Source organism: Rhodnius prolixus, unplaced genomic scaffold (genome assembly GCF_049639745.1).
Source record: "Rhodnius prolixus isolate KJV_2025 unplaced genomic scaffold, Rpr scaffold_1, whole genome shotgun sequence".
Lineage (NCBI taxonomy): Eukaryota > Metazoa > Arthropoda > Insecta > Hemiptera > Reduviidae > Rhodnius > Rhodnius prolixus.
The window spans coordinates 48,257,553-48,280,959 of record NW_027411581.1 but is presented as its reverse complement, the minus strand read 5'-3'; the positions used below and the strand labels follow the sequence as shown (position 1 = coordinate 48,280,959).

General features: G+C 31.3%; 4 protein-coding genes across 14 annotated transcripts; 2 read left to right on the top strand and 2 right to left on the bottom strand.

Moving 5' to 3' along the window:
* The first annotated feature begins 65 nt into the window (after window positions 1–65).
* On the top strand, window positions 66–4,356 carry LOC141461303 (probable RNA 3'-terminal phosphate cyclase-like protein). The gene is made up of 6 exons (XM_074142237.1): window positions 66–424; window positions 704–939; window positions 1,010–1,177; window positions 1,981–2,155; window positions 3,780–4,023; window positions 4,141–4,356. The coding sequence occupies exons 1-6, from the start codon at window positions 286–288 to the stop codon at window positions 4,298–4,300; spliced, it is 1,122 nt and encodes a 373-aa protein (XP_073998338.1). The 5' UTR covers window positions 66–285; the 3' UTR covers window positions 4,301–4,356.
* A 1,500-nt stretch (window positions 4,357–5,856) lies between these two features.
* Window positions 5,857–15,100, top strand: Aptx (aprataxin). Of its 11 annotated transcripts, XR_012455348.1 has the most exons (8): window positions 5,862–6,240; window positions 7,204–7,337; window positions 7,426–7,598; window positions 8,054–8,192; window positions 12,177–12,340; window positions 12,482–12,670; window positions 14,397–14,483; window positions 14,640–15,100. XR_012455348.1 is itself a non-coding variant. In XM_074118292.1 (4 exons), exons 1-3 carry the CDS (start codon window positions 5,999–6,001, stop codon window positions 7,587–7,589), a joined length of 540 nt encoding a protein of 179 aa, XP_073974393.1. In that variant the 5' UTR covers window positions 5,857–5,998; the 3' UTR covers window positions 7,590–7,598; window positions 14,640–15,100. The 11 variants fall into 11 exon arrangements, 1 of the variants encoding a protein (XP_073974393.1); XR_012455347.1 differs by having other exon boundaries at window positions 5,859–6,240; window positions 7,426–7,611; window positions 14,397–15,100; XR_012455363.1 differs by lacking the exon at window positions 12,482–12,670.
* Window positions 10,567–22,267, bottom strand: LOC141449127 (phosphotriesterase-related protein). Its single transcript, XM_074118226.1, has 8 exons — window positions 22,024–22,267; window positions 18,653–18,785; window positions 16,214–16,373; window positions 15,672–15,862; window positions 15,117–15,275; window positions 14,785–14,949; window positions 13,295–13,512; window positions 10,567–10,849 (listed from the first exon to the last, which is right to left on the bottom strand). Exons 2-8 carry the CDS (start codon window positions 18,666–18,668, stop codon window positions 10,715–10,717), a joined length of 1,044 nt encoding a protein of 347 aa, XP_073974327.1. The 5' UTR covers window positions 18,669–18,785; window positions 22,024–22,267; the 3' UTR covers window positions 10,567–10,714.
* Window positions 18,506–21,994, bottom strand: LOC141449122 (uncharacterized). The gene is made up of 2 exons (XM_074118217.1): window positions 21,697–21,994; window positions 18,506–20,860 (listed from the first exon to the last, which is right to left on the bottom strand). Exon 2 carries the CDS (start codon window positions 20,517–20,519, stop codon window positions 19,422–19,424), a length of 1,098 nt encoding a protein of 365 aa, XP_073974318.1. The 5' UTR covers window positions 20,520–20,860; window positions 21,697–21,994; the 3' UTR covers window positions 18,506–19,421.
* Window positions 22,268–23,407: the final 1,140 nt, after the last annotated feature.

The following is a 23,407-nucleotide window of genomic DNA, read 5'->3' as shown; positions in this document are numbered from 1 at the left end:
GCTTAAAAAAAAACGAATTAGCTCGAAAAAGTACATCACTGACATCACTGTTACTTGCAGTATGCCTGGCTGAATGTTGGTGGTAGAAGGTTACAAAAGTACTAGTAAGGTTGTAGAAATAAGTAGTGTGAATCTGTGAAGTGTGGTCAGCTGTAGAAACACACTTGTAGTTTTGCATGTTGAGAATAAATTGAGTATTTGAGTTCATCTGAACGCTGAAGCGATAAGTGCATCAGCTTTATTAGACCAAAAGCGTACTTAGTTCGACAATGGTAAAAACCAACAATGGTTAGAAACAATCCAAATGCCTTAAAATTTAAGGGTAGTAACTTTATGAGACAAAGATTAGTGTTGTCTGTTCTCACTGGAAAATGCATTTCGATATCAGATATTCGATCATCAGACACGGAACCTGGTTTACGAGGTATAAATGTATATATTTCATTCTAATTTTGCTTATTTAACTTCCTTTAAATTTATTTTAAGTGCTTGCTGTTTTTTCTTATTATTCTGCATTCTTTTGAGTTTTGTTAAATTGAATTGTACAATTTGAACTCTTAATTCTCCAAAAGAAGAGGCTTTTTCTCTGTAGTTATAAGTAAAGGCTTTATTATTATATGTATATATGTATATTTTCTTCTATTCAAAAATATTCTCTTTATCTTATGGTCTACGGGAAGTGATCATAACTCTTTTTTTCTAGAGTATGAAGTAAATCTTTTGAGATTGATTGACAAAATGACCAATGGTACCTTAATTGAAGTTAATGAAACTGGAACAAGTTTCGCATTTACTCCCGGAAGTCTTATAGGTGATACAGTAGAGCACGAATGCTGTAAACATAGAGCTATTGGATATTACTTAGAAGTTATCATGGCCTTAGCCCCTTTCTGCAAGAAACCTCTTAGCGTTGTTCTTCGTGGTGTTACTAACAATCAGGTATTAAAAACACATTATTATTTACGGTTATTTATATTCGTTGTAGTGGTCTTTTTCTTTTAAATTATAGATAGACCCATCAGTTGATGCTTTCAAAAATGGTGGTTTGAACGTACTTAAACAGTTTATCGTAATTGACCCAGGAATAGAATTTCAAATAAAAAAAAGAGGCGTTGAACCAGAAGGAGGTGGAGAAATTCATTTTCACTGTCCAAAAGTTAAACTGAAGGCAGCACAGGTCAGTAATACTTGTTTGATTATATTAATTTTTAATGTTAGTATAAAGACTCTCAAACGTGTATACTCAGGTGCAGATGTTGCGCACCTTTTCAAACAGTAATAATAATAAAACATGTATACGTATCTTTTTATTGATAATTTTAATGCTAAGAAATTTTTTCAAGTTACAAAGAGTTTAGTTAGTTCAAGACTAAGTAAAAGTAGGCGCCTGCTATATTGGCTTTTCCTCTTCTACTAGTGCATTATTAAGTAACTTTACAAACTCTTCTCTACAAAGCTTCAACTTAATTATAATTTACACAGTACATATTTAAAAAAATTTGAGAAACTGTTCCCAGCCATCAGAACAGTTATCTACATTATTTTCGCATTAGACTGCTGGTTTTTGTCTGTCGGCAGCTAAGGACAATAAGAACATCGTCCCCGGAAATGCGAAGTTTGCATCCTGTAAATAGTAAGCATTAATCACCTCTTTACATCTTTTCGCACTTCGTATTGTGTATTTTCAAAATCTCATATTGAGGTTTGACTAAAATAATTTAAAATTTCCAATTTGATGTGTTCTACGAAGAAGTTGCCTTTCACGTTTTCTCTCATCACTCACTGACTCTGGACTTACAACACTGACTTAAAGGTTTTGCAACCTACATATATAAATATGAATCGTAAAGGAAGCGCAGAAGTTTTTTTGTTAAATTCGTTCTGTATTTTCATTTATACATAGATAAAACTAAGATTAATAGGTCAAAATTAAGAGTAAGGAGCTTTTGTTTGAAATTCTGATTACATTGTTCTTTCTAGGTAAAAAAGAGCGGAAAAGTAAAGAGAATTCGAGGAACTGCTTTCTCTCTTAGAGTTTCTCCAGCTATAGTTAACAGATTTATTGAATCGGCGAAAGGTGAACTTTTAAAATTTTTACCAGATGTTTTTATTTCGACCGACGCTCTGAAGGGCCAGGCTGCTGGAAAATCACCTGGTACGTTCTTAATTTAAATAAAAAACCTGATGTAAACACACACGACTTTCTCTTCAGGGCTTGAGGAGTTGGTGACTTATAGTAACATTTTAACTCACCTCAAAATGCCCAAAACAAATTCTCCCCCCCAAAAAATTATTTAAATGAATTTTCATAAATAAAGTTTAAAGAAAATGTAGATTACATTGCTACTTCCTGTCATTTTGGAAGTTGATCAACACTTTTAACCTCTTTATTACATAAATGAGCCGTAAATAATATAATTTCGTTATTCATTATGTTGAAATGGTATTTTAGAGGGAATAATATCAACCCATCTCCCAAGAGTCTCGTTAATCGAATTGTTGTTAAAAAATTTGTAGGCCAACACTAGTGAAGTAAAGCGATCTAGTGAGACTTTTGCCAGAGCGTCCTGTGATGGAAGTTCTTTTAAGAATAGTGACAATCTCCAACATCGCTGCCATATCCACAACTTTGTATTCCTTTTGGAGAGCCTTCTATAATCTTTCCTTGATTTCAAAAGGAAAATGCTATATGAGGCCGTTATAGGTCTTGAAGAGAACAGCCTCCAAACCTACCTTGTCAGGTTGTAGTCAGGTCTACTGGTAAGCGAGTCCAATCCCAATTTAAAGTTTTTGCTTGGTTTTTAGTTTTTGAGATATTTATTTCACATATGTACACACTCGCTCACACAGTTAATTTTCTTAAATAAACCCAGGAGACCACAAAACTGATATTTTCGTTGAAATGTCAGAATCGAAAGTTTCATACGAAATCGCTCATCCGGAAGTTACTACTTTACTAAATGTGTTATTCTTTTTTTTATATTACTTACTCGAAAATTGATCTAAAGATTTTCATTTAACTACATACTCAATGTATTCATAGTGGTCTAAACTTTTAATTGGAACATTTAACCAATGGGAATTCGATTGAAGGCTCTTCTAGGAGAGCGAAGATGGTAAATTTTCTTATTAAGGGTCATTTTAGAATAATATACGGTTTTGTCCTATAATATTTTATAGGGAAGGTGGAACATGCGTTACTAAAATTCCAAATTTGATGAAAATTCCGTAATAAAAAAAAAAAAATGAATTTTTCACTTTTCTTAAATATGTAGCTTCAACGATTTTCTCGAAACTATCTTAATTTCACTAGGTTGGGTGGTCTACGACGTTAAATTAATTAATTTTCCACGATAATTCTATAAAAGGGATTTGAAAAAGAGTAAGTGGGTTTCTGCTTTCTAAATTCATGGTTTCAATAGTAGTTATACAAATTCATTTAGTATAATGTACAAAACTGCTTGTTTCATACTACAAAAGGGGAAGTTAATTGTATTGATAAAATTAAAAAAAGTACCATTTTAGTATTGGAAGTATCAAATTACTAAGATTTTACGAAAATAAAATTTTCTCTAAATTTCGGATTTAGATCAAGTTTTTATTTGAATAATGGAAAATTCGTTTTGAGCATTTTGAGGTGTGTCATGAATTTCAAGTCAACTCAAGAAACTTGAGAATTGAAAACTAAACATTGTAGTGAGGTGTTCTCACCAGATTTTTAATTTGTTACTAATTTTTGACCAATCTTAATTTTTGTCTTTCTTTTTTATGTATATAAGGATTTGGAGGGAGCTTAGTCGCTGAAACAACTACTGGTTGCGTATATACAGCTGATAAAGTAAGCTTACCGTCAACAAGACAAATACCTGAAGAACTTGGCAAAGAAGCAGCTTGGTTGTTATTTGAAGAAATTTCAAGAGGCGGGGTGGTTGATTCCTCATTTCAGTCACTAGCATGTCTCTATATGGCATTTACTACAAAAGATGTATCACAATGTGTTATGGGACCGCTCAGTCCATATACGTTAGTTATTAATCTTTTCAATTTTTAAAACATTCAACAAAAACTTTGGATATTGTTTTTCTATGTGCACCAGATTTTTTTATTTGTTTGCCAATTTATTTTTGTTTTTTCTTGTAGAATCGGATTTATGCGGCTTTTAAAGACTTTCGTGGGATTAACATTCAAATTGGAACCTTATGCGGAAGATGTTGCTGAAACGCAAGACTCTTCTCTAAAATTTGGAACCAACAAAATTCTAATTACTGGTGTTGGTGTAGGTTATCATAAATTCACGTAAATTAATGTTATGTAAAATTCTGTATTGTTAAATTTTAATAAATACTATTAGTCCAATGTTTTTTTTTCGACTTTATCTACATAAATGTCCGGTTTGGATAAAGTTGGATAGAATTCAAATGATCTCTATCGCTGATATCTGTTTAGAGACTAAATATTGTCCATCAAATGAACTGATAAAAGCTTAGATAGAAGAAAATCTAGAAGTCGGTATCTGCCGTTATTCTTCAATGCAGCTTGTACTGCGTCCACCTCGACATATGGGATAAAATTTAAGATGAATGGGCGTTTAAGAGAATTAATGTGGATTAGCGTACATTTTCCAGTTTTTTTGTACTTGTTATGTACGGGAACGAAAGAAGAAATTTTTCGCAGCAACTTTAGCTCCAGGTTTCGAATTAATTGTTGGCTCACAGATCGGTTCAAGTTATTAAATTTACATTCAATCGCAAAAATTGACAATTTTTTATGGTCTTCCTACATAGCAGGAAGAACAGCTACAAATCAGATCTACATTCTTGTCATCTCTTAAATATATTTTTAATAATTGCCGTTGTTTGATATTATGGTTTTCATTTGGTGGTTTAATTTTGTAAAAATATGAAATTAATTACAATCTCATCGTTTAAAGAAGGAACATTTTGTCGAAGCGCTGGGCCCGGCCCTGACTGTAACCTTTTTGTTTTCACCGTAAAAATGAAAAAAAAAAATCAGTATTGTATAAACCAAAGGAAAGTTGTTAAATAAATATTTTTATTTGAGTTAATAACTTTTGAAATGAAATAACGGACTTGAGGTTAAAATTTGTACAGTTGTAAAAGACTAAAGGAACAGTTTTTGAAAATAATAAATCTCATTTTTATGTTATTACTAATGTAAGGTTAAACTTAATTATTGTCCATTGCTTTTGGTGACTGATGCATTAATTTAATAGGAAGAAAAGAATAATGCCAATTTCAGTCATGATTTTTTATTTTTCCGAGCTTTCGACATAGGGACTTGGTCATCTTCATCGCTGTGGAACATATTTGTTTAATAAATACATAACATAAATAAAATATAAAATAAACATAAATATGTTCCACAGGCCTGAAGATCACCTAGACCAAGGATGAGCAACACGCGGCCCGCCAAGCATTTCTAAAATTGAATTTATTTTATCGACTTTCTCCCATCAATATATTGTTATAAAATTAATTATAATAAAATGGTAGTACATACTAAACCGAAATATTTTTTTATGGCGAGTTACTTGTCGACGACGTTTTTAAACATGCAATACGAACGCGCCGCATCTGCGCGATTTTTTTGTGACGAGATACACACATGAATATGTATATGAAATCTTTACTTTTTTTTTTAATTTTATATTTTTTAATTCTAATATTTATTATAAATAAAGTTTCGTAAATTATTAGTAAGAGTAAATCTATGTGCGGCCCGCCAAAAAAAATTTAAATTTAAATTGGCCCATTGATTAAAAAGGTTGCTCACCCCTGACCTAGACCCTGGGTCGAAAGCTCGGCAAAATAAAAATCGTGACTGAAACTGGTATTATACTCTTCTTCCTGTTATGCTTTTATTTAAGGCTCAAAACTTGTAATATAACCTAAGAGAGGTTATTTTTTACTAACTAAAATGTCGCAAGTAAGAGTGTTAAAGGATCTAAGGAAGTGAAGTTACTTTCAAAGGAGATAGAATGGCGTGGAAATTGCAGTTAATAAATTCAATGAAAGATCCTGAATTAGTTATAAGCAAAAATAATTTATTAACTGTTATTAAAGATAAGTATCCCAAAGCCGAAAAACATTTTTTGGTGTTACCTAATGAAAACATTATTGGAATAAACAAATTAACTAAGGATCACATAGAATTGCTCCGCGATATGTTACTCAAAGGGAGAGAAATTGCCAGAGATTTGGGTGAAGGAAGAAAATTCAGGTAATCATTTTTGATTTTTTTTTATTATATATAATCTCTTCTTTGATTTCTTAAATTAAATATCATTGAGATCCTAATAAAAGATCATTTATTAATTTATACTTATTGATGAAAACTAAATGTTTATTGATGGAGTTATTAGTCCGAAATTCGTACAAAAGTTTAATAATTATCAGTTAGTTTCATAGAAAGTTTTTAAGGAACATTTCTCAAATTTTTGAGTTGATAAGTATCTCGTGATAAAAAGCTTACATATTTCCACTATAATGTCGATGAACTTCCATAAGTTACCTCATAAGTTTTGAAGCGTTTTTTTTAGAAAAAAAAAAATCAAAAATTGAATCTGTGATTTATGTTATTCATTCACATATTATTTAATTAACGACATGAATTAGTGATTTTGTGTATTTCCGTCCTTTGATAAATTGGTTGAGAAAAGCAAAATTAAGGAATATGAAACCTTAATTTGGAAAATTAATGGTAAAAAAACTATTAAATGATATGTTTTCTGTAATTTTATTGCTCTATTTTTCGATAAAATCTAATTTTAGTGGGTTCTATAGCTACAGTGTTTAATGTATGGCTTATTAAAAATGAATGTAACTTCGTTCATTTTCCCGTCTTATCTATTTTATTATTTCTGACTGGTTTCGAATTTTTCTCTACATTAGAAGTTGCAACCTGTCAGATGGATAAATCAGTATATTATTTATTAATCACTGAGGAGGTAATCCCATTAATTTATTCTCTTGTCAAATGGTAGAGAACACCTTAATAAATGTTTTCTTACATGGTCTCTTTTGTTTTCTTTCATTGATTTTATCATACATAAATCAAGATCTCTTGTGAGAATCATTTTCAATTTACTTCTACTTTTAAGATTCCCTTTGAGAAATCCTTTCATTAAATCATTTGTTTTTTTTTTAAATTTTAAAATTATACATTAGTTTATTTTTATTTTAGGTACGGTTTTCATGCAGTTCCATCTTTGCAAAGACTTCATTTACACGTGATAAGTGATGATTTCAATTCTCCAGCTTTGAAAACTGCTAAACATTGGAATTCATTCACGACATCCTTTTTTTTAGAAGCCCAAAGTATAATTTTTTTCATTAATCTAATTATCTCCAGATTTTTTTTGTTTATATTAGTTTTAAACGTTAATCTTATTTATTCTTTGAATAGATGTTATAAGAGACTTGGAAAATGCTGGGAGAGTTATAACACCTTCAAAGATGGAGTGTGATAGACTTCTTAGGACTCCACTTCACTGTCATAAATGTGAATTTAAACCTAAGAATATGCCTAACTTAAAAGTTCATATTGTTGAGCATCTAAATTCTTCTTAATTAAAAGAGGTAATCAAAGTTGGTTAGTATTCATTTATGAAAGTGATGAAATATTTAATTCTTACTTTTTCAACCTCCCTACAATGTTTTGTTCTGCCTCCTACATAAATATAATTCATTAGAAGGAAGAAAGAATATTGCCCAATTCAGTCATTATTTCCTATTTATTTATGAGCTTTCGATCTAGGGACTATTCATCTTCAGACCTTATGCTATTGACAATTCTATTTTTAAAATTGTTATATTTAAGGTTGGAGTGTCTGTCCTGTCTGCTTATGATCTGTTCATATAATAGTCAATAACGTAAGCCCTTAAGATTATCTAGTTCCTAAGTCGAAAGCTCGGTAAAAATAGAAAATAATGACTGAAAGTGGCAATATTCTTTCTTCCTTCTGGATTAATGTATCATTCACCAAAAACAATTAAAAATACTCTACAAATTAAAACTTTACTTTTTCAAATAGATTAGCTGACCTCAAGACATTCACGACCTCAGATCATTCACTGAACCCAATTTCAACGAGGGGAAAGTTTCAACGTTGTTACCGCACGAGTTAATTTCCATCGCACGCATCGGCAGTTCAGGGATCGTCCATAAACAATGTAACGTTTTTTTCTCACAGTTTTTACCTTTCTTTTAAATAAAAGTAAAATTCCTAAAAGTCAGATATTTGTTAAGTAAAACTTTTATCCAAATTTTAAGAAATCTCTTTGGGAAATTATACATGCAAAACTTTTTTCCCTTAATAATTAAACGTATTAAGTAAGCTCAAGCTTACCTTAATGATCTAAATGTTCAGGTCCGAAAATCTATTTGTAAAAGTAAAGTATTGTCTTATAGATTATTGTAGTTAATTGTTTTTGGTGGCTAATTCATTAATCCACTGACCCTTTTCATAACGACATGTCAGATGATGAAAACCCACGTGCAATATGGAAGTCCACAATCTAATTCATCTTTTTCAAGCCACTCAACTTGTCCCAGCCAGCTTGGGCTATTAAAGGTGCACAATATTTCCTTATTGGTTATGGTAACAATGAAAACACGCTACACCCTACATAAGACATTTTTCAGAATGAAAAAAATTGAACCTTTTGATATCTCAGAGACTTGGTTAGAAGGATCATTCGGCCATCAGTCATATGCGTCTCTACGAAACAGCATATGGGAGTTTTGTGTAATTCCCAATCCAGCAAAGGGTCTCATTTGAACTTGGCCTCAACATATGTTAGGCAACTTGTCACTTGGTCTGATCATATTTCTCAAGGAATGCGGATTTTATTAGGATTCTGGAGTGACGACACGCTTCTGTTCCAGTGTATTATTATAATATGAAAACGTTTTTACATCAACTTCATATGCCTTCTCAGAAAAAATTCTAAGCTCCTGAAAATGATATTGTTAATTAAAACTGTCCGGTAGGACAGTTGTATAAGGGTTGACCATCAAAAACTGCACGAAATAGCGTAACGTTAAAAAACACCCAACTTTGACAATTTTTTTCTCTTTTTCTATAAAAGATAAAATTCCCAAATTTTCTTTAAAATGTAGGGCAAACCCTCCTTTATGACTGTAATTTTTTGCAACCACCCAGATCTAATAGATTTCGAGAAAAAAGTTGCCGAAAATGAGCAAAAACGGCATTTTCAAAAATTGTTGTTGTTCTTCTTCTTCTTGTTGTTGTTGTTGTTGTTACCTTTTTTGTAAACTGCGTAGCGCCTAAACGCGTGAACCGATTTTCATGAATGAGATGTCATTCAATTCGAAATTTTATGTAGATGTGCCTTTTGGGGGTCTCGACGCTGTACCTCGAATGGGAGAGGAGTTAGCCCCCTTAATGTAAGGCCCCCTCCAAAATTATTATTACTAATTACTCTGTAAATCTTGGCCCGATTTTGAAAAAAATTGGTAGGGTGATAGAGTTAGGGCTCCCCTACGTAACATTAAAGCGGCGATCAGCTCTTACACTTTTTTTTTTTTTTTTTTTTTTTTTTTTTTGGGCGCATCGACTGCTGAGGTAATGATAGAATTGCTTATTCCAAATTTTTTTTTTTTTTTTTTTTTTTTTTTTTTTTTTTTTTTTTTGGGCTAATGATAGAATTGCTTATTCCAAATTTAAAAAAAACAGTAAAGCAGATATGTAACTTTGCAAAATAGACAAAAATGAAAATCTATCCAAAAGGTACAAAAATCTCCTTAACAAAAACTTACAGTTTAAAAAGTTAAGTATAAGGGTTGATTGAACGCCAAAAGGTACACAAATCAGCAAGTACCCAACATTTCATTCAAGCTTAGTTGATATAATTTAAGTAATTTTGCTGCATTAACTTTTTCTTCACATTTTTTAGAATTTATTAGATGTCACAGACCCTTATGCTGGCCAGTTCTTATTTTAACTCTAATCCAAATTATTCTTCGGATTTATCTTTAATATGCCCTTTATTCTGAGTAGTCACATCTTATACATGCATGTTAAAGTAGAAAAAGACAAAGTTAGAGTCGGCTACTGTTTAAATTTGAATCATGGATTTCTCAATTGTAATTTAATATAATATACATTTTATCATAATTATAACCAAATAATATTATGAACGAACTGGCCAGCATAAGGGTCTGTGACATCTAATAAATTCTAAAAAATGTAAAGGAAAAGTTAATGCAGCAAAATTACTTAAATTATATCAACTAAGCTTGAATGAAATGTTGGGTACTTGCTGATTTGTGTACCTTTTGGCGTTCAATCAACCCTTATACTTAACTTTTTAAACTGTAAGTTTTTGTTAAGGAGATACTGTGGTAAAAGTTGACGATGCAATGTTCCTAAACAAATAATTTTTTCGCATAGAACGAAGCTCAGGAACCTAAAACAATAATCTTAAGAGTAACATACTCTTCTACAAATTTACTTATAACTTTATATTCCATTATCTTAAACATTTAGTTTCATAAGTATCTTTTGTTTCTGAATAAGATTAATTTAAACTCATCATCCTATATTTACAATTCCAATATTTTAGATATACATTAATGCCACTTAGAAATTTGCTATTCATGAGCATAGTTTAAATAAATAAAAGAGTTACTTCTGTGTAACACAGGTTATAAGACATTAAATACAATAAAATTAATCAGAACATAGCCATGTTGCAGGATTTTGTATCGTTATTTGGTCAATTATTGATTTTTCAATTCCTTTAGATTCCATTTGTGGTATAATATTGTTTATGATATGTGAGTATCCATGTCCACCAAAATTAACCTGTAAGTAAATTTGCCAATTGTAAAAAGATAAAATTTATATTGTAAGTACTGCTAGCATTTCAATTAAACATACCCTCAATATACATACATACCCTCAATTATTAGATTTCAGTTAATTTAAAAATTTATAATACGAGTCTCTTATTCAGAAAGAACTAACAAACCAAAAGTCAAATAAACTGTTAAAAAAAAAAAAAAAAATTCTAGCAGAAAGTTACATGGTTGAAGCGCTTTTTTTACTAGGCAGCTATATATATATACGTGAAGTTCTCTACTCGCATATGATGATGTTCTGTTTGTATCAGAAATAAAAACCTAATTAATTGATATCACTGGTTTTTATAACTACTGCAACACTTGGAACCTAAAATCAAATAGAGAAGGAAGGGAAGGGTTTAGCTCTATGCTTAGCGTATACTGGCTTCCAACGCTGAAATAGTGGGACCAAATCCATCTGCTGGCCCTTAGATTTTCTTATTCTTACAGCTCACTGTCTGGTGATGGACAGTTAGCACTGCAAAAAGTTCCTGTTGTTAATAACCTCAGTTGACGCGTCATTAAAAAAAACGTAGGAAAATTCGAATCGAATTTCATTCATAAAATTCGGTTCACGCGTTTTAGTCTCTACGTAATTTACAAAAAAAGGAACAAGAATCATTTCAGGAAATTACGTTTTTACTCATTTTTGGCTACGTTTTTCTAAAAATCTATTAAACTTGAGATGATGCAAAAAAAAAAAAATAATTGCACTATTCAAAGAAAATTTGGGGATTTTATCTTATATAGAAAAAAGAAAAAAATTGTCTAATTGGGTATTTTTTCAACATTACGCTTTTTCGCGCAGTTTTTTGACGATCAGCTCTTATACAACTGGCCGACTGGACAGCTTTAATTACAAAAATCTTGACTAAACATAATATGAAACGATAGCAGGAGTAATAATTGAAATATAAAAAAAGGAGGTAGAAAAAGAGTAATTATTGCAAATATTGTCATTTTTTTTAATTCTGCCAGCTTTCTATCTAGCGACTATGACTATGACATCTCCTTGACTATGAAACAGAGATGTCAGAATTTATTTCAATAAATATTCACATGAACTCGTGACTCCTAAGTAAGAAGGTTTGGTCAATTTATCAATCAATCAATATATTGGGTTGCTTTATATTTTTGTTATTTCTAAAGTTATGAGAGAAAGTTGTATGATTATATTGAGATTTTATACGCGAGTTCGTCTGCAATAAATCATTAACACTTTCCAAACAACTTCCCGCAGACGCTCAACGCGGATCTGTTTTTTTAAGACTTTATTGTTTTGATTCTAGGAACTCCAAGATCCTTTGTGTTCAAAACCCTAATCCACACAGTACTGCCATTCAAATATTGATAATCTCAAGAATGATGGATTGATTTTTCGTCATTCGAAAAGAAGAAAAAAAAATCTTCAGTCCAGTTAGGAACCTTTACGAAGGGTCCAAACATAGTTAAGGTAATTACACTCAGTAGACTTTAAGGGCCAAGCATAACTTCCATATATCCGGTGCAGTCTCTAGTAGCTAGTATTTGGACGTTCTAAGACAAAGCAGTTAAGGGGTAGCTATTACTAAAATTTTGATTTTTCTACTTCCAGCGTTGTATGGTTAAATTTACATTTACAAACTTGATAAAAAGTTGTACCAACGTAAAACATGTAATTTACACTGATATTAAGGTTACGGAGTGATTTGGAAAAAGAAGGCAACTCAGAAAAAAACCTAAATAGCCGAAAATTTTGACATCATCGGCATAAATAATGAGGTGCACTGAGATGAAACTTAAGGTAATATTATCATAGGGAATTTTGAGGTGCGGTCAATAAAATTTTGTTGATGAATTTCTTTTTTCATACAGATGTTTTGGCAAATTTATTGCTTTCTTCAGGGTATTATAAAATTGTTAAGTGATTTGTTAAGCTACATCTTCATAACAGTTTGATGATTTCAATGATTTGATAATTATATCAAACAGTTATATCAGACAGTTAAATAAAATAACTTTACAAATTTATAATACCCTGAAGAAAGTAATAAATTTGCCGAAACGTCGATATGAAGAAAGAAATTTGCCTACTAAATTGAGGATAATCTACTAACAACTGTTGAAAACCAAACCAACATTCTAATAAGGCAATATCATTAGTTCAAGGTACGCATATTGATGCCGTTGAACAAGATATCTTCAGTTGTTATAAGATTTTTTCCAAATTACGAACGATTTGCTCTATTTTAACGATATTTATGGTTATCTTGAATGAGGTTTTTTTTCCTTTCTCTCTCTCTCTATTTGAGTTATTCTTTAAGTCTGTAAATTGAAATTTTCAAGAAAAAGGAGGTACCGTTCACAATAATTAAAGATATATAAGAAATTAATGAGTAAAGTAATGTATTAAATTACTATTTCTTACCAATCTATGTTTTGTGTGGATGTCGTGGGACATTAAAATTTTATTTGCTTTTCCATTATTAATCAACAATTTTATTCTATTTATTCTTTCGGCGTCAGATGGCATGTCAATATTTGGATTAAACTGGTATAAAGAAGTTTCAACACCAAATAGATCAAATTGGCAGTAAGAACCTAATTGAGCAAATTCCAGTAATTTATCCTCCTTGCTTATAGTACCTAAAAATAATAGAAAATACTTTATTTAGTTTGGAAGATTTGATCCGAATGGCTAGATAAGAGAGATTTTTCAAAGACCATCTGCTTCTTCTAGAAGTTATTTACCACTTTCATGGACATCTTCCAACATTTCGTTCAACTTTGTGATATATAAAAAAAATTTCCTTGGCATTCATAAACATACACTATTTTAATAATCAAATACTATAAAAAAGTTTAATCACAGTAATAAGTTGTACATTTTTTAAAATAGTGTTGAAGAATTAAATTAATCATTAATCTACTTTCATCGGACGGTTGAATCATGAAGCAAAGGTGTATTTGTTCTTTTCTGTTCCGAATTCTATTATTAGGTATTTTTATATTCCTAATATTTGCATACATTTCTCATATTTTCCTATAAAAATAAATGAATTACATAATTAAATATTAATTTCACTATACCAGCATGTTCCTTGCTGCCTACTTCCATTTTCTAAGACCTGTTACTGTCAGTTGTAACATTAAATTACGTTGCTATCAAGGCACACAAGTTAAAGTTTAATTATTTTTTATTCTTCCTACTACCATTATGTGAAGATTCAAAAGTAAATTTACCCCGAAAATTTCATGTTTATATATAAGGGACTCAGAATACAAATTAAGTGAAATCACATTTTATGTGATGTAACCAAAATATATCCAAAACATTAAGTGCTGACAATTTAAAGTTACGGCTTAGTACTATTGCTAATACAACATTAGGAAGTCAACCTGCTAGAAAAGTGACATTGTGGAACCAATTTTTCTGTTAGTCGCGATCTGTCAAAAAATTACATATTTTCCTTCAACTAACTTATTATTCTTCGGGTACTAAAATTAAACCAAAATTTATTTTCTTACAGGCATTGATTTTTGGGTTTCTTCGAGAGAATTGTAAATAATTGTAATTGAAATAATTTTCGTAAAAGATTTATCTCGAAGAACTGAAGGTAAGGTGCAGATGGAGATCTGCTCTTTTCTAAAAATTTAGCCCTCGAAAAAGTTGTTTTATTCTTTTTAATATCCAGGATATAGATTTGCATATGCATGAAAATAGTGTAAGGTGAAACTTAATAATGATTAATACTTTTTTAATGATGTTTCAGAAATGATATTTTTGAGCGAGGTTATTACTCAGCACTTTAAGTCAGTCATCTTCAAAAATAACTTCATGCTTATAAAACGTAAATGTGAAAATGTTCGATGCTCATCGGTGACATTTACAACAAAACTAAAAGGAGAAACTCTTACGGTCCAAATGAGACATATTTGCTTTATGAATATTTCCTCCAGCTTCAGAAAAGATTCTCAGTATTTCCGACGGACAGTCTGAATGCCTTCCGGGGTGGAAGCTAACGGCGCATTTTAAATTTGACTGTAACATTCCCACTGCTTCAATGCAACGCTTTTCAAAATCTGAAGGGGAAAATACTTTTAATAAAAACCAACATTTACAATTTAAGTACAAATACAATTGTTAATACTTAAAAAAATGTAGATAATTTATTTCTTTGTATGAATACACTTTTACAGTTCTTTGTGTAAATTAAAATGAATTAGACTTAGTTGTATATTTGTTATACCATGTATTGGCCAACAACTACCGACTTCTCCAATAAATCCAGCTTTTACTGAAATATCTTCCACACATCCATTGGTTAAATCCTTAAGCATAGTGTTGTATATTTGTTCTTTTGTTTCATTTATAGTACTTTTATTTTGTACGCCAGCCACATAATGTCCTTCGAAATATAAAATTAGTAAATAATAAAAATATGAATTTAAGCTTTACAATACAAAATAGCAGAGAACTTATTAGATATTATTATATGTTTAAGAATGAGAAAGAATATGATAGTGTCATGTGACAATACTTGATATTTTCTTAGGCTTTAAAAACACTAATTTTACCGAATATTTATGGTTATTGTAGAGATATTAAAGTTCCCGTAGGAAAGCAACCTTAAGTCATTTCATAAATACGCATTTCTAGACATATAAGGGAGTAAGTACTAGGAGCACGTTCAGCAGAGTTGTTAAAATATGGAAATAAAAAATGCTCGCCCATTTATTTGTTGAAAATTTGTATACCCATTCAAAATTTGTAAACTGATACACAATAATTAATATTTGCTAACCTGTGCCGAGAATAACATTGACACCAGTATTTTGCATAATGGTTTTCATCAATTTTACATTGCGTCCTAATCCGTGTGTTGTGTTCTCTAAAATAGTTCCTCCTCCATTTTTTTTAAACCAATACATTTCTTCCACTACAGCGTCATCTACTTCTTTTCCATAAAACTTTAAGTTTGATTTATTTGAATATCTATGGTTTAAAATAAGTTTAAATCTTAGCTATTATTAACTACTAGCCTATAACCGTAACTAAAAGCAAAAATAACAATAGTACTAATAACCCATATCATTAAATAATACATTAGTACATCTCTGGCAGTAGCTCCTAGACAGTAGAGAACAGTGTTAAAAGAATCAAATACTATTGCTTCTTTTTCATAATCTTTAATGGTTGAACTTCGATTACTAGGAGACTTCATAAATTTTGAGAAATGAACGGTCTAGAAGGCGGGAGCTCTTGACTGTTCAACGGACCTTCTTGGTGACAGTATTCAGATAAGACCAACTAAAGATACCTACCTGTATGAAAGATGTTACTTACGGATATTGTCTGATGTATCCAACATTTTTTAGGGATATATCTTGATCCGAAAATATACTTAGATTTTGTGGAGGTTTTACAAAAAAATTATCGAAACAAATATTAAAATGTTCGTGTGTTAATGTTACTCCTAAATCACCAGCCTGCACTTCACCTAAAACTAAGAAATACTTATTTAAAACCGAGAAGTTTTCTTAACAAAAATGAATAATTGCAGATAGGGAAGGGATTAGCTCTGCGGTTAGTGTACTGGACTCCCACGCGGAGGTCTCGGGTTTGAATCCAGCTGCTGACCCTTAGATTTTCTCTTCCTAGGAGTTTCTTACAGCTCACTGTCCGGTGATGGACAGAGTTGTCTGTAACAAGAGAACACTGTCCGGAGGCCGGCAGTGCACTGAAAAAAACTCCGGGCGCCAATAACCTTAGATGTTGACGCGCCTTAAATCATTTAAAAAAAAAATTGCAGATTTAAAAGTATATTTCATACTTTTATGAAGACTGATATAAATAGTTCTGTGGACAAAAGCAACGTCTAAGAATTGACAGATATACATATGTACATGTATATAAATAAACAAAAAATCGTATGGATCACTGTACCTACTATTTCATTTTACTATTAATGTGTTAATACTCTACTGTTATTTTTAATTATTCACATTTTTATAGTAGACTATAAATATGTATTTTGCAAAAGGGAAAATCCTTCATAACAAGTAAACAAACTTGATTTCTTTATAAGAGTTTGTGCACCATCCCGTAATTCATTAACTCAATTGGTAATATGATTTGAGTGGGCTAACTTTGGTTCGTCTGTAGCTGGTTTTAACATTTTCATTAAACTGCAATTTGCTTACAGTACTCAGTTGCACAGAAGATATATGACCCTTCTTTGAATCGTAGAGGTCTCAACTCATGCAGATGTATTGACTTGACTTGACTGCCAATGTTATCAACGTTCGAAAAGTTTTATTTAAGTGGTTTAATTTTGTATTGTTGTTTCTATATATTGTTGTATGAAGCATACATTGCTTCACTCGTGGAAAGATTTTTCAGGCCAACATTTCCGTGACCCCTCCTTCAAGTAAACAGTGAATTTAAGTTTTTATGGCGGGCGGTAAAAGTTTTGTCCGATTTCGATGTGGTGGACATGAAACATTTTGACTGAATTAAAAATTAAGTTTGCTTCATCAAATTCAAATATAAATGAAAATGTTATTTTTTATTTTTAAATCTTTTATTGGAATTTACAACTGCAACTATTGTTGCAACAAGTAAATAAGGTACCAAGAAAACATTCGTGAAAATCTCGAGTGGAGAAGCCACCCTGTGGTGTCACTCCAGTAACGTGCTTTGCTATACTACTCTCACGATAAGAGTAGATCACGAGGCCATCTCTTCAATCTCCTTATAGACGATTTCTAATACTGTAGAGAAAGATGTGTTCTATGAAAGGGTTAGGATGTTATTTTAAATATAAATTTTATTGAAATCAATTCGTACTTCATATGTTTGGAATCAGGCTTTAGTGCCAATAATATTTTAACCAAACAGAAAACCCAACTAAATATTTATGAAAGGGGAGATCTTCATTCGTTTCCTACAAAAATTGAGCCAAATATAAAGTTAGGAGCATCAGGCTCACAAATCTCTTATTATTAATTAATAAGAGTTTATTTTTATATTTTATTTTTTCTCAGTTTACTCGAGCTTTTGTTTTAGGTGGTAATCGGTGGAAATAAAATCTTATTATTATTAGCATACAAAATTATAGAAAAAGTAGATAAAATTAAACAACATATTTTTATTTTCGCTAAATTAATGAGACAAGTTTGTTTACATTTAAAAATGGTTATGTGAGCGAAGTATCGTTTCGTTTTATAGTTGTAAAAATGATCATCGACGCAAGATCGTGTATTCAAAATACGAGTCCACTCAAAGTATGACGACTTCGAAAAATTGATTGATAACAATAATGTAAAAATAATAAAGTAGAAATGTTTGCAAAAATTATATGTCATATGGTTCATAAAGTTAAATGGTGAAAAGATAAGATACTCAAAAAGTTTTGTATATACATATGTATAACATAAAAGATGTATACATATGTATTTAATTGAAAATATAGAGCAGTTATTACATCGAAGATGTGAAAACCTCCTGAACGGGCCTCTGACTTTCAAGTTGAAATATTTAGTATAATTCTTTGCAAAATAAAGTTACTTTAGGAATAATAAATTTTCATTTGCTAAGAAAATGACTTCTACTGTTAAAAAAGAACTCAAGATTAAATTCAGTTTACAAAAAGCAAATCTTTATTGTATCAAAGATTCATACATATGTATGTATGTAATACATCTTTTTTTTCTATTCATATGTAATATTTATATAGAGAAAAGTTATTCTTGTTTTTAAAATATCGTACTCTTATAACCTTACCTGTTTGCACACTCATTCCTTTTGTTTTTAAGAAATTTAATAAATTCTAATAAAGTTAAAACTCGCAAGCTTTCAACATGTGTATAAAGTTATATCTTTAATGATAACCATGCCCCCTCTACACAGTAGCTGGCTAAAAAAAATGTCCTTTTATCTTTAAACAAGCAATCACTTTTTGATTATTGGTGCTACTTGAACTCAAATCCAAGGCACTAGTTTTGTGCAATGTACATATATACTAATATGATTGAATTTTTCAAACTATAAAGACTCCAGTATCTTTAAAACAAACCAATTAAAAAATAAAAATAAAAGCAAATAAACTGGGTACATTTGTCCTTGATAAGATAAGATTGCCTTCTATTTGTACCACGATCATTTTTTCTCCCATTTTTAAAATCTTTGATCCAAATCTGACACGCACATTAACACGATAAATTCTTAATTTAAAAAAAAATTGTATATGTATAACATAAAATAGTAATTCTGATATTAATTTTAATTATGAGTGCACAAAGTTGAAGGGAAGTGCACAGTTCCACCGGATTGCTTAAGAACTAATCAACAGAACTGACTTTCCTGACTGAGCCAAACGATTCGATGAATAGGAAGAACCGATAAGTCCTGAAAGCGAACGGGGGAGCTTCATCACGGGACTGAACTTGATTGCAATTGCACTGCAACAAGCATGGTGTCAGAGTTTACTTCTGGAGACCAACATTCAAGCTGGTTGAATAGGTGAAATAACAGTGGAAAAACTATAACCACTTCAATAAGCTTTTTCGCCAGTATGTACTCTCATATGTCTTTTCAAAGCGCTAGCTCGTTTACAACTGTAATCACAATCACTACATTTAAATGGCTCTTCGCCAGTATGTATTCTCATATGTTCTATAAAACGGTGAGCACGCATACAATTGTAATCACATACACTACACTTATAAATTTTTTCGCCAGAATGTATCCTCATATGTCTTTTCAATTTGCTAGCTCGTTTAAAACTGTAATCACAATCACTACATTTAAATTCCTCTTCGCCAGTATGTACTCCCATATGAATTTTCAAATTGCCAGCTCGTCTACAACTGTAATCACAATCACTACATTTGTATGGCTTTTCGTCAGTATGTACTCTCATATGTCTTTTCAAATCTCCAGCTCTTTTAAAACTGTAATCACATTCACTACATTTATATGGCTTTTTGCTAGTATGTATTATCATATGTCTTTTCAAACTGATAGCTCCTTTACAACTGTAATCACATACACTACACTTATAAGGTTTTTTATTAGTATGTACTACCATATGATTTTTCAAACAGCCAGCTTGTCTACATCTGTAATCACAATCACTACATTTGTATGGCTTTTCGCCAGTATGTACTGTCTTATGTGATTTTAAATCTCCAGCTGCTTTAAAACTGTAATCACAATCACTACATTTAAATGGCCTTTCGCCAGTATGTGTTCTCATATGTCTTTTCAAATCTCCAGAGTGTATGCTACTGTAATCACATACACTACACTTATAAGGCTTTTTATCAGTATGTACTCCCATATGTTTTTTCAAATAGTAAGCTCGTCTACAACTGTAATCACAATCACTACACTTATAAGGTTTTTCATCAGTATGTACTCCCATATGTTTTTTCAAATAGTAAACTTGTCTACAACTGTAATCACAATCACTACATTTAAATGGCTTTTCGCCAGTATGTATTCTCATATGTTCTATAAAACGGCTAGCACGCAAACAAACATAATCACATTCACTACATTTATACTTTTTGGTGGAATGTACTATATGTGTTTGCAAATCACTGCATTTCTCTGAAGAATAATTGCATTCAGTGAACATGGAAGACATTGTATAAACCCATAAATATACCAGTACTCTTCTTAAACTGAATTCACCGGCACTTTAGAAATACTCCTATTACATTTAAGTAACCTGCCTTAAGCTAGTTGAATTGGGCAGAACATCACTACATATTTAGTTCAAACCAAGCGTATTTTGTAATATTGGGCCTGAAAAATCGCTAGCATTATATACGACTTGCCCCAGTAACATCACTCAAGACAGACTTTGAAGAACAAAGCTGGATACATCTAATCGGCTCTCGTCACCTTCCATTTCTCCGCAAGGGCTCCTTAACAGACTCAACACATCTGCATCATTTACAAGCTTCTCCGCATGAATCATCCAATCTATAACAAAAATATAGTTTGTTTCATTAGAATGCTCCAAACATTCATTCCCTTTTCTATATGGTTTAGTGTCTGTTCTAGTATTCTGATGCGGCTGTTTCCTTACAAAATTATTGGGTAAAAATTGTTTCCTCATTTGAGAACTGCAACATTAATAAGTTTTCTGAAGTTGGACTAATTCTGCCATTGCGCTCTAACTATTACGGATTAGTTAGCTGACATTATAGCTGTTAAGTGTATAGAGCACTATTAATACTAAAATATCTACAATTACAGTTAGGTGACATTATAGCTGTTAAGTGTAGAGCACTATTAATACTAAAATATCTACAATTACATCAACAAATATTTAATATCAAATATTGAGATTTAATCCCATTTTACTTCTTTAGAGCAGAACGGCCATATCACTTTACCAACTTTACTCCTTAATTTTCTGACAAGAAATATTTACTACTCTGTAATTATGGGTGTGAACAAAATTCACTTCTTGCCTAAAGTATAGCATCCAGCAAATTGGGTAAAATACTACCTAATTACATTTCCTTAGATTACATCACCTCGCCTCAACATATTGAACACATCAGGCCAGTCACCTGTTAGTCCACACCACATATAGTTCCTTCCAGAATCTAATGTGGATTTTGACGATTTAAATTAATTCAAAATCACTATCTATTAACGGTGGTGAGCTGATTACACTCACAGCTGAAGCGTACATTAGGAAGAATTCTGAGGAAAAGAAATTACTATTAACCTGGAAGGATAAAACTAAAAGGACTAAACTATTTTGGAGAATTGAGCAGTTATCGCCACAAATAATACTTAAGCCATACTTTTTTCCTTGCTATTTCAACTTGTTCATGGTGAGAAATGTTTAAAAAAAAAAATTAGACAAGCATTCCAATGAAGATGGTCACAAATGTAAGGCAAAAATTGACGTTTCAATAATCACAATATTCACTTAATTTCTTATTAAACATCCTCAAAATATACACTGTATTTTCTGATCAGAGAAGCATTTGTTTGTCACAGATGGTGATGATAGTTTGTTTGAAAGTTGAGAGAGCACAATAATCATTGTTACAAGTTGCACCAATCAATTTCATTAAAAACTAAAAATATATCTCTTATAAATGAAGTAATAAGTGTGTAAACATTACCTTTAATGTATTTTAAAAAATCCTTCGCGAGCTACTGTTTTTGCTGGGAAGTAACTAGTTTACGAAGATATTTATTCAAGGAGACTAAATAGTGATATAGCTTCAACATGAGGACAATCACGTTTCATTTATTGGTGCTACTTGGATTCAAATCCAACGTACTACTAATACTTACAGTAACTCACATTAGTTGAAAGTCACCTCTTACCGGACATCCAACTTGATGAAAAATACAGAATTAGTTTGTTCTAGTCACTCTTGCCAACGGTTTCTCACTCCTTTTTATTTTTTACATTTTAGTAAAAAAAAAAGGTAAAATCTGATTTTTTTTATCGTACATTATTTGGAGATCTAATCCGCAGTAATATTAATAGTTCTTATTGCAAAGTTGTATATGTTATTACTAGTAAGTTTTCCCTAAAGTGGGCACCTTAATTTGGCATCAAGTCAGAGTTCCTACTTGTTTGTTCTTTGACTTTTTCAAATGTTTTCTTTGCGAATCGTTAGTGCTGCTAATTTGTAAAATTTCAGCATTTATGCCGTAATATGAAAAAGCATTTCAGAAAAAAGTCCCCTCCAGCAGCTTAACCTGAACATGAACAAGGGTCCCTTTATTTTTACTATTAAATAATTGAATAAAATTGTCCGGTAAGACAATTGTATATGAGTTGAACGTCAAAAACTGCACGAAAAAGCGTAACGTTGAACAACCTTGAAAATAAGACACTTTAAAAACACCACTTTGTGAACCTGCTACAAGTATTTTCTTTAGTGCAGGATTTCGGCTCGCCTAATGTATCACATGTCTGGCGCTCACAAGGGATAATATCTTTGACTTTATCCGCCGTAGCACGCATGTATATTGTATTTGTTGACTAGTTCCGAACTTTCATTCATCATTAAAGGTAAATTTATCAGTTTGGTGTAAAGATTTGAACTTCAATTAAGTTATCGTGTCGCACTAAACTTTGCTGACTCAGACATTAAGTGTAGAAGTATCAGTCGCTAGGGTATCGGGGCGTCGTTGGTATGTCCAGTAATGAACTACTGACAAACGTGCAGCCTCTGCATCCTCGGAGGATGTCTTCCCTGTGCGACCCAGTGACGTACAAATCTATATGAAAAATATATAATAAAAATAAAATGCCAAGAACTACGGTACCACTGTGATGAAAAACTTAGATATTAGGCCAAATGGCCAAAGAGCTCTAGTTACAAATTACTTGCGGTGTGAATCAGTGATAATGACGAGGCCAAGGATTAGGCATGCACATGTGACACATGGTCACAAACTTCAAGATGAACGAAGAGACCAAGGTGCCTCCAATGTCGCTAATGGCTAAAATGAGCTAAAGGCACATGTGCTGGAAGTGTGTTAAGCCCT